General features: G+C 44.9%; 1 protein-coding gene across 1 annotated transcript in view; it reads right to left on the bottom strand.

Moving 5' to 3' along the window:
- ACADL (acyl-CoA dehydrogenase long chain) overlaps window positions 1-13,611 on the bottom strand; it is a 50,201-nt gene extending 36,590 nt beyond the window's left edge. The window contains exon 1 of the mRNA XM_068245167.1: window positions 13,290-13,611. Coding sequence (XP_068101268.1) covers window positions 13,290-13,393 — 104 coding nt within the window. The 5' untranslated portion in view covers window positions 13,394-13,611. The remainder of the gene's footprint in view (window positions 1-13,289) is intronic.
- Between the last annotated feature and the right edge of the window lie 447 nt (window positions 13,612-14,058).

Here is a 14,058-nt window from a genome sequence, read left to right as displayed (position 1 = left end):
AATCTTCAGAATGATTGAAGAAAAATATCTGGCATTCCGGATCGATTAAAATCGAAGAAAACGGGAAATCCGATCGGATTTTTTAGTCAAATGAAAAAAAAGCTTTCGATTTTTCCGGGAGATCCGATCGTTTTTATCGAATTAACGTAAAATCGGATCATTTTTAATGTATCGTGTGTGGCCACCTTAAGGGTGGCCACACACGATACAATAAAATGATCCGATTTAACAGCAATTCGATAAAAACGATCATATCTCCCGAAAAATCGAAAGCTTTTTTTTCATTCCACTGAAAAATCCGATCAAATTTCCCGTTTTTTTCGATGTATATCGATACGGAATGCCAGATATTTCTCTTCAACTTTTTTAAAGTTTGTATGGTGTGTGTTAGATTGTCAATTTATTAATATACATACCCTAGCAATTTTCTCAGAGATTCCAATCAGTTTTATCATAATTGGGGAAAAATTTAACATAGGTGTGTGGTACATTGGTCATATTTTTGAAATGTTACAATCAGTTAGAAAAATTGATTGCAATTCTTAAATTGAACAGATATTTAAAAAATTGTATGGTGTGTGGCTACCTTAACTCATATGTTCAGTCCAATGCACACGTGTCCGATGCCAGGTCCATTGCAGACTGGTGAGGAGGCGTCCCATTCATTTAATGAATGACACTCTGCTGTCCAGTAAAATGTATGCCGCTGGACTATAACAGTGCCCAGACACAATGGACATGTGCGGAAGCGTCCCTATAGTATGGGTGAGAATAAACCATCCCCTGTGTTATGCCGGGCATACACAGCTAGATAGTGCGTCGGTATCGAGCCAGCGGCTCGATGCCGACGCGTCACTGCTCGTCCGCGTGTGCGCACGGATCGATTCCCGCTCGTCCCCGCGGGTGCTTTCAAATCAGCGCTTCATTTTTTCTATTGTTCTGCCCGCCGGTATCGAGCGCGGAATCGATCCGGCGGGCAAATGGACCTGTCGGAAATTATCAATCGAGCCATCAGCGGCTCGATTGATAAGAAGAAACGAGCCGTGTATGCCCAGCATAAGGGAAGTCAGTGGATCGATAGAAACCAGTGGAAAAAGTTCTGTATTTTTATCAGTTTCATAAACAGGCCTGTATTTATTAATACCACACTGGAGTATTCCCAAGGTCAGCATAGAGTTTAGGCCTGGTGAGCTTGTCCTGAGGCAGGTTGCCAGCACTGAAAGCACATGAGGACTTTATAATAAAGCAGCTGATGCAAGTCACCTTAGTACAATCACTGGGCACACCAAACCTGTTTGGCAATACATTCATTTTATACACGTGGCTTAAAATTTTACAGCTGTGAAACACAAATAGAATTGAAATCAAAGAACACCAGAAGCCCAAAACATCAGCTGCCTGTGTGCACGTTTTTAGTTTTAGATACAGTGAGGGCTCGTTGCCACTAGTGCGGTGCGGAATCGCCTGCATTTCACCTCAGACTAAATTGCATGCGGGTGCGGTTCCGCATGCGTTTTTGCCGCGATTTCGCATAGGTAAGGGTATATGCGAATTTAACCATGTCACTGCCTGTGTAAATTAACGTTAATACGCATGCAAATTCGCGTCAAAAATCGCATGCTCAACCCGCATGCGATTTCCCTATTAAAATACATTAGCGGCGATTCGCGTGCATTCCTCTCGCACGCGAAATCTGATGGCTCTGCCGAGCAGATTGCAGCCGCACACAAAAACGCTCCCGCAGACGCACAAGTGGAAACAGCCCCATCCACTTGCATTGCCTATGCGAATCCGCATGCGGACACTGCATGCGGATTCGCTATAGTGGAAACGGGCCCTGAGGAAGGTGCTCTGGCCAAAGTTTAATCACACTATAAAAGCCAGAAAGATTAGCAGGTCAGTCAGGCAGCCAATTGGCATCGATTATAAGGAAATACTGTAAATATGGTAGCTTCCACATCATTAATTACTAGGTCACTTTAAAAGTAAAAGAGCACCTAAAAGTAAAAAAATAAATACAAATAATAATAATAAACAATTCTAGTAAAAATAGAAAACAATTTTCTTCCTGGTCCATGTCGTAATGCAAATATAACTACAGGGTGGGCCATTTATATGGATACACCTTAATAAAATGGGAATGGTTGGTGATATTAAAGGACAACTGAAATGAGACATGTGTAGGCTGCCATATTTATTTCCTATTATACAATACCAGTTGCCTGGCAGTCCAGCTGGTCTAGAAGGATGCAGTAGTGTATAAATGTCAGAAACAAGCATGAGGCTAATCTTTTAGAGCTGACAATGTCAGAAACACCTAATCTGCTGCATGCTTGTTCAGGGGCTCTGGCTAAAAGTATTAGAGGCTGAGGCTTAGCAGGATAGCCAGGCAACTGGTATTGCTTAAAAGGAAATATGGCAGCCTCCATATCTCTCTCACTTCAGTTGCCCTTTAACTTCCCCTTTGTGGCACATTAGTATATGTGAGGGGGGGAAACTTTTCAAGATGGGTGGTGACCATGGCAGCCTTTTTGAAGTCAGCCATTTTGAATCCAACTTTTGTTTTTTCAATAAGAAGAGGGTTATGTGACATCACACTTATTGGGAATTTCACAAGAAAAACAATGGTGTGCTTGGTTTTAACGTAACTTTATTCTTTCACGAGTTATTTACAAGTATCTGGCCACTTATAAAATGTGTTCAATGTGCTGCCCATTGTGTTGGATTGTCAATGCAACCCTCTTCTCCCACTCTTCATACACTGATAGCAACACCATAATGTGGTGAACCACCACATTATGGGTGTCAGGTCCGAGCATTCCTAGATGAACAGTTTCCTCGGATCAGCTGATTTCAGCGAGTGGCTCTGAGAGCCAAGGGCCGAAACCGGGCGCCCCATAGCAGCAATGCTATGCTGCGTGGGGTGCGTAGCGGTAATTCGGGGCTCTGGCGGCTGCCAGACCCAAATTACATCACCTTCCGAGTTGCGACAACTCGGAGGGGGAATAGTATTTAACGCCGCCTCGGAGTTTAGCGGCAGCAGTGAGAGCCGTCATTCGGCTCTCACTGCACCGAACTGAGCAGTGCCGAAATAATATGCACCCCAGTTTCCTGGTAAGTGGATTGGTCATCGTGGGCCAGTTGAATAGCCCCCAAGGTCTCCCGATCTGACCCCCTTAGACTTATCTTTGGGTTCATCTGAAGGCAATTGTCTATGCTGTGAAGATACGAGATATGCAGCACCTGAAACTACGGATGCTGGAAGCCTGTGCTAGCATTTCTCCTGCGGTGTTACTATCAGTGTGTGAAGAGTGGGAGAAGAGGGTTGCATTGACAATCCAACACAATGGGCAGCACATTGAACACATTTTTTAAGTGGTCAGAAACGTGTAAATAACTCATGAAAGAATAAAGTTACATTAAAACCAAGCACACCATTGTTTTTCTTGTGAAATTCAATAAGTTTGATGTGTCACGTGACCCTTTTCCTATTGATAAAACAAAAGTTGGATTCAAAATGGCAGACGTCAAAATGGCCACCATGGTCACAACCCATCTTGAAAAGTTTAGCCTCACATATATACTAATGTGCTACAAACAGGAAGTTAATATCACCAACCATTCCTATTTTATTAAGGTGTATCCTTATAAATGGCCCACCCTGTAGATTCACTCTGAGCTGTCACAGTGAGGTATCAAATGTCACTGCTACTGATCCAGTGCTGTGATTGGTCCAATGACAGTGCTGTGGTCCCACCCTCGAGACCATAGGCACCAGTTAGCAAGAAGCATGCAGCTGTGGTTTACCAGTCACCGCCTGGTTGGTCGCATGCCAAAGATGCCCGTGTCAAAGCTGTCATAGGGAAGGGCCAATGGGCAAACAGGGATTCTGAGATGTGTGTGCACCAAGTAGGCGGGCGGGAGAGTGGAGAGGTGGCAGGCACCAGGTTGCCCAAACTGTTTGTCCAAACGCCGCCCCCTAGATTTTGTCATCTGAATAATGTTATTCAGTTGGATGCATGGTAAGTTCACCCCTGCAGCTTGCATGGGCTGACAAGGCGTTAAATGAGGCCTGGGAGGGAAGACCACATAGATTTTAATTTGTTTATTTTTTACAAAGAAAATTCACAAAATTAAAAAAACTAGAAACAAAAACAGAAAATACCATTCTGGGGTGTTTGATGGCATGTAGAGCTTAACTGTTCATCACCAATTGAATAAGGTGAAAAGAACTTTGGAATGCAAAAAACAAAAAAAAACCTTTTGGTCCGTGGTGTTTTATTAATAGTGTTATGAAAATTGGTATTCATTGGTTTTAGGGGCCTTTCACACTAAGTCTAATGTGTAGCAAAGGACAACATCATTGCATAGTAACATGATGTAATGATATTACTCTGTGGCTTTCACAGGCAGGTGTGATGGGTTCCGATATAGAAACGTTAATGAGGTAATATGTGCTTCCTGTGCACTTTGTGTAAAAGGGCCCACAGATATCAAATCTCTTGCCATCACTGTTTTCCCTAACCATAATACAAGAAAAGTATGCAACAGGTCGGCACTCTGCTAACCAAAGTGATGAACCCATAAAACTACTTCCATGGAATACTGGGCCCACTTGGTCATACCCCAGGATACTGTCCTTCCTGTTGAACTTACTGGGCCAGACCCCTTATCTCTGCCATATGCTCCCTAAAGGTGCCTATACTTCACTCGACTTGGTGGCCAATCGACCATCTGAATCCATAATAATAATTGAACGAAAATCAGCTGCCAAGAGCATGCATGATCGATAATGCAACCAATTTCAGGCCGCAACCAATTTCAGGGCAAAACCGACTGCATGTACAGATCAGACATGCTAGAAAACCTCAGTCCGACATGCTTGATCAAGTGTGCGGCAATAACAGTGTGCGATATCGGGACAAGCGACGAACATAACGGAACCCCCAGCACTGTCTCCCCTACTGTTTTATGTCCCTCCCAATGTCCTTGCAGTTATTCTTTGTCTGCCCTTCACGCTGAGTGACTACTGCATACAGGCCCGACCACCAGCGTATAGCATGTGTGTGATATCACATGCGCCCCACATGCTATAACGCTGGCAACCACGTGGGGGTGCAAATGCGGAAGAACAGGTAAAGTATACACAGTGTTCTCCCCAGAATTTTTTTCCAGCCGGGTGGCATGAAAAAGTAGCCGGGTGGTGTGCGAGTTGCGAGGGGGGGATTTTTTTCCCCCTTACAGTATAAGGAGGAGAATGAGGAGTCGAGCCAGGTGCTCCTCAAAATTAGCCAGGTGAAGCAACTGTCTTAAAGAGTTTGGGAAGAACACTACAAATGGGTGTTACAGTTGCATTTCATGGGGAGACTGGTTTGGGCATCATGGTGACGTAGTGGTTAGCACTCTTTCCTTGCAGCGCTGGGTCCCCCGTTTGAATGCCAGCCAGGGCACCATCTACAAGTTTGTATGTTCTCTCAGTGTCTGTGTGGGTTTCCTCCGGGCACTTCGGTTTCCTCCCACATCCTAAAACCACACAGATAAGTTAATTGCCCCACCCCCCTAAATTGGCACTAGACTACAAAACATACACTACATGATACATACATATGACAAATGACTATGGTAGGAATTAGATTGTGAGCCGCTCTAAAGGTGGCCATACACTGGCCCGATTCCCGGCCGTTTCGACAGCAGATTCGATCCTGGGATCGAATCTGCTGCCAATCGTTCGCGGTAAACGCCGCCGACGATCCGATTTCCTCCCGAAATCGGATCGGTCCGTCGATCGCGCCGTGCGGGAAATTACCCTCGATCGCCCGCGGGTAAAGTGCGCGTCGCTAGCGGCGGCCGATCCGATGAAATATACATTACCTGATGCGGGCTCCCGGGCGTCTTCTCCGCATCTTCTCAGCGCTGCACCCGCTCCATCCCGGCGCTTCCTGGGTCACTGCAGTGACCCAGGAAGTTCAAATAGAGGGCGCTCTATTTGAACTTCCTGGTCACGGAGTGACACAGGAAGCGCCGAGATGGAGCAAGAACAGAGCGGTGCAGCGTGGAGAAGATGCCCGGGAGCCAGCGTCAGGTAATGTATGCGCGGGGGGAGGACAGGCGGCAGGAGCAGCTGAACAGATTGTGATCGGTTTCAGGCTGAAATCGATTCACAATCTGTTTGCAGTAAAGGCAGCCATACGATCCCTATCTGATCAGATTCGATCAGATAGGGATCTGTCAGCTGGTCGATCTGATGGCACATCGACCAGTGTATGGCTGCCTTAAGGGACAGTTAAATGACAAGACAATATACTCTGTACAGCACTGCAGAAGATGTTTGTGCTATATAAATACCAAATAATAATAATAATAATAATACGGGATTGAGACAGAAACGAGTCAGCAGCAGCAGCCTCCATCCCCTCCAAGTCAGCTAATCTAAATTGCAGGTCAATGCAGTCATGTTTGTTTTATCACGTCCCCTAGCTTGACAGCTCCCTGCCCTCTCACAAGCTGAAAAACAAAAGTTTGCTTTCCTAAAACAGAAAGAATTTGCGATAATTCAGGTGGGAGTGAGTTCGAGATGTCTCCCAGGCACCACTGCTGAATATATGCAAATTAACCATTGTACCCTTAGAAGCTAAACACACCTCCAGAACCGCTGGAATGCAATGATGTGTCAGCTTGTTAATATGTACAGAGCCAAAATAATCCAACATGCATATTATTATTATTATTATTATTATTATTATTTATTAGATTTATATAGCGCCAACATATTACGCAGCGCTGCATACAGACTGTTTCGGATTGTTTGATCCTCATCAGTACATGGCATGGATTAATTTGGCTCTATGGAGTAGGGCTTGTAAATCCGAGAGGCACAGACTAACCAGCAAGCTCATGGTGACCCAGAACTCATTGGGGTGTGTAAGGGACTACAATGGTCCTAAAAGCCCCCTTACTAAGATGTTAAGAAAAACAAAAGTTTGCTTTCCTAAAACAGAAAGAATTTGCGATAATTCAGGTTGGAGTGAGCTCGAGATGTCTCCCAGGCACCACTGCTGAATATATGCAAATTAACCATTGTACCCTTAGAAGCTAAACACACCTCCAGAACCGCTGGAATGCAATGATGTGTCAGCTTGTTAATATGTACAGAGCCAAAATAATCCAACATGCATACAGACTGTTTCGGATTGTTTGATCCTCATCAGTGCATGGCATGGATTCATTTGGCTCTATGGAGTAGGGCTTGTAAATCCGAGAGGCACAGACTAACCAGCAAGCTGAAAAATCAGATAAAACGTGCTCCTGCTGGTTAGAGGACAATAGCAGAGATCTCATCCTGTGGAAGGGAGATCATTACTTATCTGCAGAGTTTACAACTTGTTCTCCCCACCACATCAGAAGAGCGTGTGTGTTGAAGTCAAGCAGCCGGGAAACAGGGGGCGGGGCGGCAGAACTCCGTGCCCTGCACTGCCCGATCACATGTGACTCAGCCTCGGAGCTGCCTGGAGAGGATGGGACTGGCTGCTGACATTCATGCACCCAGCCCAGGGCAGAGGAAACAAGTCCGTATTTGCTGGGGAGTAAGAGTCTGCCTGCAGCCCCAGGCTCTCTCCCCAGCCTCAAGTCACACAGCATTAGCCTGCCAGCATGTGCATGCGGATGGCTGCTGTTATGTCTGATGGTCATCGTGCTGCCCAAGTCCCGCCCCTTACAACCCGCCCAGCCAATCACAGCTCCACTAGGAAGGTGAGGTCACCCAGGCAGAGGAGCGCTCCTGCACTGTAAAGCGATGGCTTTTGCTTCCGTGCCCCAGCCGAGCGCTGATTGATAGCAGGCTATGGAGTGCTCCTGCCTGCAGATTACAGCAGTGACATTTGCTAGCTACGCAAGTGCATACCAACAGGCGGGCGGGGTTTCAAAACACCCGGGCGGCCCGCCCACCTAATTAAGCCTGGGGAGAACACTGTATACAGGTAAAGTATAACTGCACAGGCACTAGGGTGGACGAGACGGGGACATACAACATTAGGGGGGAAAGTGCAACAGGGCAGTATAACAAGGCCAATTCACAAAAGATTCCTTTCTAAAATTGATTGGGAATCAGTCTGCGGTTTATGGTGGCCAACAGATCTCTCTCCAATCAGAAAGAGATCTATCTCTTGGTCAATCAGCAGCCAAAATTTCTATATGTTTGGATACCTTGAGAGCAGACCACAAAATTAAGGTACCCATACATCTAGCAATGATGGGCAGAGACAAGAGACAAATCTGTCAGCTGTCCATACACCGCAAGCTGATGCCCGATCAATTTCATGCTGATATGGATCAGAAATGGGTATTGTGACTCTGCATCCGACTACCACACCAACCTGACACTGTCTGCCCTAATGTTTAATGTCCACCCCCTTTCGACCCGAAATTGGTTGTATTGTCGGTCAGGCACGCACTTGGAGGCACCGATTTTCCAGGGCCGGGAAAAGGTCCATCACCAACAGAGGCTGAGCTGCCCAAGTGCGCCCCCCCCCCCCTTTCATCGGCCACATCTCAGATCTCAGTTATTGTTCCTCTTTACCGGCTGGTGTATATAGTGAGCTGCTCCACAGGACTTCCTACAGTAATCATCACAGTACTGGAGATCATTTGAAGTCTTTTTTGCTATGAGTTTTAGGTAGCCAGGTATAGGTGCCCCCTGGTTAAGGAGCCAGGTACAGGTATAGGGGCCCCCAGTATCACTCGAGGTATAGGTTCCCCCAATATAGGAAGCCAGGTATAAGTTCCCCCAGATTTCATTCAGATACTTCATATTCTCCTACATCTTCAAAACATACTGGTACAAAAACATACAAGTCAACTGGTCTCCCCCAAACAATCCTATAGTGAAAATATTAGTCTATGGCTATGGCAGGGATTAGATTGTGAGCTCCTCTGAGGATAGTCAGTGACATGACTATGTACTCTGTAATGTGCTGCAGAAGATGTCAGTGCTATATAAATGCATAATAACAATATGGTAGAACATTACACTATGACTATGGTAGGATTGGATTGTGAGCTCCTCTGAGGATAGTCAGTGACATGACTATGTACTCTGTAACATGCTGCAGAAGATGTCAGTGCAATATAAATACATAATAATAATATGTTAGAACATTAGGCTATGACAGAGATTAGATTGTGAGTGCCTCTGAGGACAGTCAGTGACATGACTATGTACTCTCTACAGTGCTGCAGAAGATGTCAGTGCTATATAAATACATAATAATAATATGGTGGAAGATTAGATTATGACTTTGGCAGAGAATAGAAAGTGAGCTCATCAGAGGGCAGTCAGTGACATGACTATGTACTTTGTAAAGTGGTGCGAGTGATGGATGCGACAAAAAACCTGGTGCTGTTCCCCCAAATGTATAAATGTGCCCCAATGTGTGCATTTATACATTACCGGTCCTGTGTTGTTTATACCACACGGTGCCCATCCGTCTTCAGCTTCTTCCTGTTCCATTTGTGGCTCACATGCCACCAGCATATAGTGTATGATGGATGTGTGTTGTCACGTGTGCTAAATGCCAGCGGCGTGTGAAGCGCAAATGGAGGAGCTGAAGACGTATGGGCACAGCACGGTGGGCAACACAGGACAGGTTATGTATAAATACACACTGGGGGCACATTTATACACTAGGGGGTGGTGGCGGATGCAGCAGAAGCAGGGGACTCCTCTGATTCCCAAGAGATGTCATGCTAAAATCGATGGGGAATCGGTCTGAGGTGTATGGGCACTTGACAGATCTCTCTCTAATCAGATTGGATAAGAGAGAGATTTGTCTCTTGGTGAAATCTGCCCATCATCTCTAGATGTATGGCTGCCTTTACTCTAGCATGGTAACATTAGCACACTGCAGTGTCATTTTATTAAGTCCACGTCCTTATTTGTCTTGTCTTGTCTTATCAGTACTGGGAGTGAAGGGGGGTAGGGAGAAGCACAGAAGGCTAAATGGCTTTACAGCCTGTCTCCCTCACTTCCAGAGTACAGGTTCAGGATGGAGGAAGGGCGCAGGGCTTCTCTCTCACATAAATGCCTTCTGTGTAATGGCCCATACTCACGGGCTACAATTGTCGCCGCAACACGCGGCGCGCGCGTTGCGGCGACAGGTCGCCCGTGAGTATGCAGCGTTGCACGGGCGTGCACCCCGAACTGTCGCTCGTCGCTGATGTCGCCAGGCGATTGAACTGCTCAATCGCCTGGCGACAGTCGCCGCCGCAACTGTCGCTAGTCCGCATGAGTACGCGGACTAGCGACAGCAACAAGATAGGGCTTCCGGCGAGGGGAGGAGCAACAGCGACAGCTTCCGCTGCATCAGTTGAAAGGTCCCTCCGCCGTGTGTATGCGGAGGGACCTGGCGACGAGCTGTCGCCGGCCTGTCGCGCACACGCTCACGTGTGCTGGCGACAGGCAAAAACAGTTGGCCGTGAGTATGGGCCATTAGAATTCCATTCTCCATCAGCCAGCCATGCTTGACCGGGCAGCTTCCTGGGGGAGCAGCTGGATGACATCACTGACAGAAGTCAGCTAAGAAGAGTTAAAAAAAACAAACAAGGAACTGTCTACCAATCTTACTGTCTAAACTAAGTACGACTCCTTATTAGGTGCACTCTTTCAGAACAACTGTGCAAAGAGCTTTTTATCTCCCCTCCCTTAGCTGTGTCTTGCAGGACAGTGGAAAAAAACAACCTTTTTTCTCCTTAACTGTCTGAGAATTGGAATGTCTTTGAAAGCGCCCTATCTTGACCTGATGACCTGCCGCTCAGAGGCTCCCGCCTCTCCGGCCTCTGTGTTGTCCCGGCTCTGAGATTTTCATCCGATTCTGATTATAATAATTGAATCGGCTGGTCGATCGGCCACCAAGTCACCTGATGTATGGCCACCTTTAAAGGGGCACTACAGCGAAAAACTGTAAACTTTAAAATATGTGCAAACATATACAATAAAGAAGTAATTTTTTTCCAGAGTAAAATGAGCCATAAATTACTTTTCTCCTATGTTGCTGTTGCTTACAGTAGGGAGTAGAAATCTGACAGAAGTGACAGGTTTTGGACTAGTCCATCTCTTCATAGGGGATTCTCAGCAAGGCTTTTATTTTTTAAAAAGATATTCCCGAAAAAGGATTTAAAGAGACACTGAAGCGAAAAAAAAAATATGATATAGTGAATTGGTTGTGTACTATGAATAATTACTAGAAGATTAGCAGCAAAGAAATTATTCTCATACTTTTATTTTCAGGTATATAGTGTTTTTTCTAACATTGCATCATTCTATAATATGTGCAGATTACACAACACTCAGCATTCAAAATGAGTCTTTCAGAGCAGTCTGAAGTAATGACCTCTCCTCTAGCAGAGAAAAAGTAAACAGTTCACTTACAGTTGAGATAATAAAAGTTAGATAACAGCCCTCTCCATGACTTAGTCGGAGAGTTAATGGCTTGTTTGCATAGAGATAACTGGAGTTTCTTAACTCTTCCTGTACTGGAAACAATTAGACTGATGTATCTGATCTTAATGTTTTATTTCTTAGCTGTACTACACATACAAATCATAATAGTGTCTCTTTAAACAATGATGCGGGCCAGCTTCCCTGCTCGCTACACAGTTTTTTGGCAGTTGGACAGAGCAACTGCCATTCACTCAGGGCTCTTTCACATATGCGCAGATTTTCAGCGTTTTAAACGCAATGCTAAAGCTTGCGTTAACCAAGGTAAGATGAAAGTCCATAGACTTTCATTTTACCTTTCACACCCGACGCTGCGTTTTGGTACGTTGCGGTTCCAACGCACCCAGGCGCAGTTTTTCCTCCAACGCACCCAGGGGCCAGCGTTTTCCGTCGGGTTCAATGAATAGCTACCGCCGCTGATTGCGTCGCACCGCAGATACCAGACGACACGCCGCAGGCTATCAACGTGTGCAGGAGAACGGCTCCTGCACGCGTTGTCTGATGTGAAAGAGCCCTAAGTGCTTTTGAAAATAAATAAATCCCTGAGAATCCCCTATAAAACGATGGGCTAGTCCAAAACCTGTCACTTCTGGCAGATTTCTACTACCTACTGTAAGTGACAGCAACATAGGAGAAAAGTAATTTATGGCTCATTTTACTCTGGAAAAAAATTTACTTTTTTGTACGTTTGTTAAACTTTACAGTTATTCGCTGTAGTGCCCCTTTAAGCTCCTGTTATCCCAACCTGTTATTTGTCTATTGTATGTTGATGCTTCTTGAACTCCATGATGATATATGTTATTACGTTCGTTTCTTCTACATGCAGTGACCACATTTGCTCATGTCTTTTTGTTCTGTTTTCTTTACATAAAAAGTTTGAAAAAAATACTTTCATCTAAATATGGAGAACATGTAAATGCTTTATATCCACAACTGGGTGATTGTTGTGTATATTTCATTGCAGCCAAGGAATTAAGCAGTGATTACATGCATCTAGGCTTCTACCCTGCAAGAAAGTGGGACAAAGTTCACAGGCATGAAAGGGCAAGATAGAAAAAGTGCTGCAATCTGCTTATGTGTCAGTGACTTTCAGTCTTACTGCAAGGTGTTTACATGATTAAGATAGCAGATAGTGTAGAGGGTTAGCATGGGAGGAAAGTTAGATAGAATAGTACAATATCAGTAAACTTACCAATATTCTATCAGCATTATTCAGTGCCTAATAGTAAAATATTGGTCATATTGCTGATATATTACTAGTGGCTTTACCTAGTGCACAAATGTCTGCACCTACATAAAGGGAACCCAAGGCGAGAGTGGTATGGAAGCTGCCATATTTATTTCCTTTTAAACAACAACCACTGCCTGGCAGTCTTCCTGATCATGTGTCTCTAATACTTTTAGCAATAGACCCTGAACAAGCATGCAGCCGATCGGGTACTCTGATTCAGCTGACTCCTGGATTTTTCCTGGATATGCTTGTTCCAGGGGTTTGACTTAGACACTACTTTTATGCCAGAAGATCAACAGGGCTGCCAGGCATCTGGCATTGTTTACAAGGAAATAAATATGGCAGCCTCCATATCCCTCTCACCTCAGGTCCCCTTTAAACGTTTAATGCAAGACTTACCAAATAAAAATGATTTCACATTAAGTTAGCAAAAGCCATATGATAGAAAACATTAGGAGGAGGGCAGTTATAGACAGCAGTATATGAAACAGGATTTCTAGACCTCCATGTGAAAGGTGTCAATGTCAGTGCAGATAAACAACAGCGTCAGACAGGCAATAGTCTCACCGGGTGCTGCCAGCACACACAGCAGCTCTTGCGCAGAAGACATGCTTGGAGAAGCTGTTCAGTTGTTGCAGGGATCTTCCGAGCAGCCGGAGTCGGGTAGCCATTGCTGATATGCTGCTAGCCACTGCCTGCTATGATACTGTGAACGAGCAGGAAAAAGGGAAGAGGAGGTTGGGAGACTTCACTCCGGTGCCGTGTTGTATTTCCGTACAAAGTAAATGTAGCCTACCCTCTAGTGGTTGAGGTGGGAACTACTGACAAACTCATCGATACGGGTTATAAACTCATTTGGGCATTTCTGCTAGAAACAACGAGGAAAATAAACAAGGTAAATAAATTCAAATAAAATTTGCCATTAATCCTTGTAATTCGTTGTTTTCACCACCGAACAACAAAACGTTCCTTTTACAATATTAGCAGCAATGTAACGGATATAAGGACCTATAAACACTGACCATACTTGCATTTTTGAGATGCATTTTAGCCTGCGTTTTTCAATGCACTTGTGTTTTTCTTGTTATTGGTGATTGGCTAGAAGTACTTCAACAGGCTGTTGCAAGGTCTCCTGGGACTTGACCTTGAAAAAAGCACAATGCAGTCGCATCACTGTTTTATATGCGATTTTTCAAATGCAATGATCAAAAAGCACTGAAGTCACTGCGATTTTCTAACATCACATTGCACCACTGTGTACAGTTCATCACAATTTTTTTTTTTTTTTTAAAAAGTCTTTGCGGTTGAAAAAATGCAGTGCAACGCAGCCATTGTG

Source organism: Hyperolius riggenbachi, chromosome 7 (assembly GCF_040937935.1).
Source record: "Hyperolius riggenbachi isolate aHypRig1 chromosome 7, aHypRig1.pri, whole genome shotgun sequence".
NCBI lineage: Eukaryota > Metazoa > Chordata > Amphibia > Anura > Hyperoliidae > Hyperolius > Hyperolius riggenbachi.
Note: the sequence above shows the minus strand (reverse complement) of the source record. Positions and strands in the feature narration are given on the sequence as shown.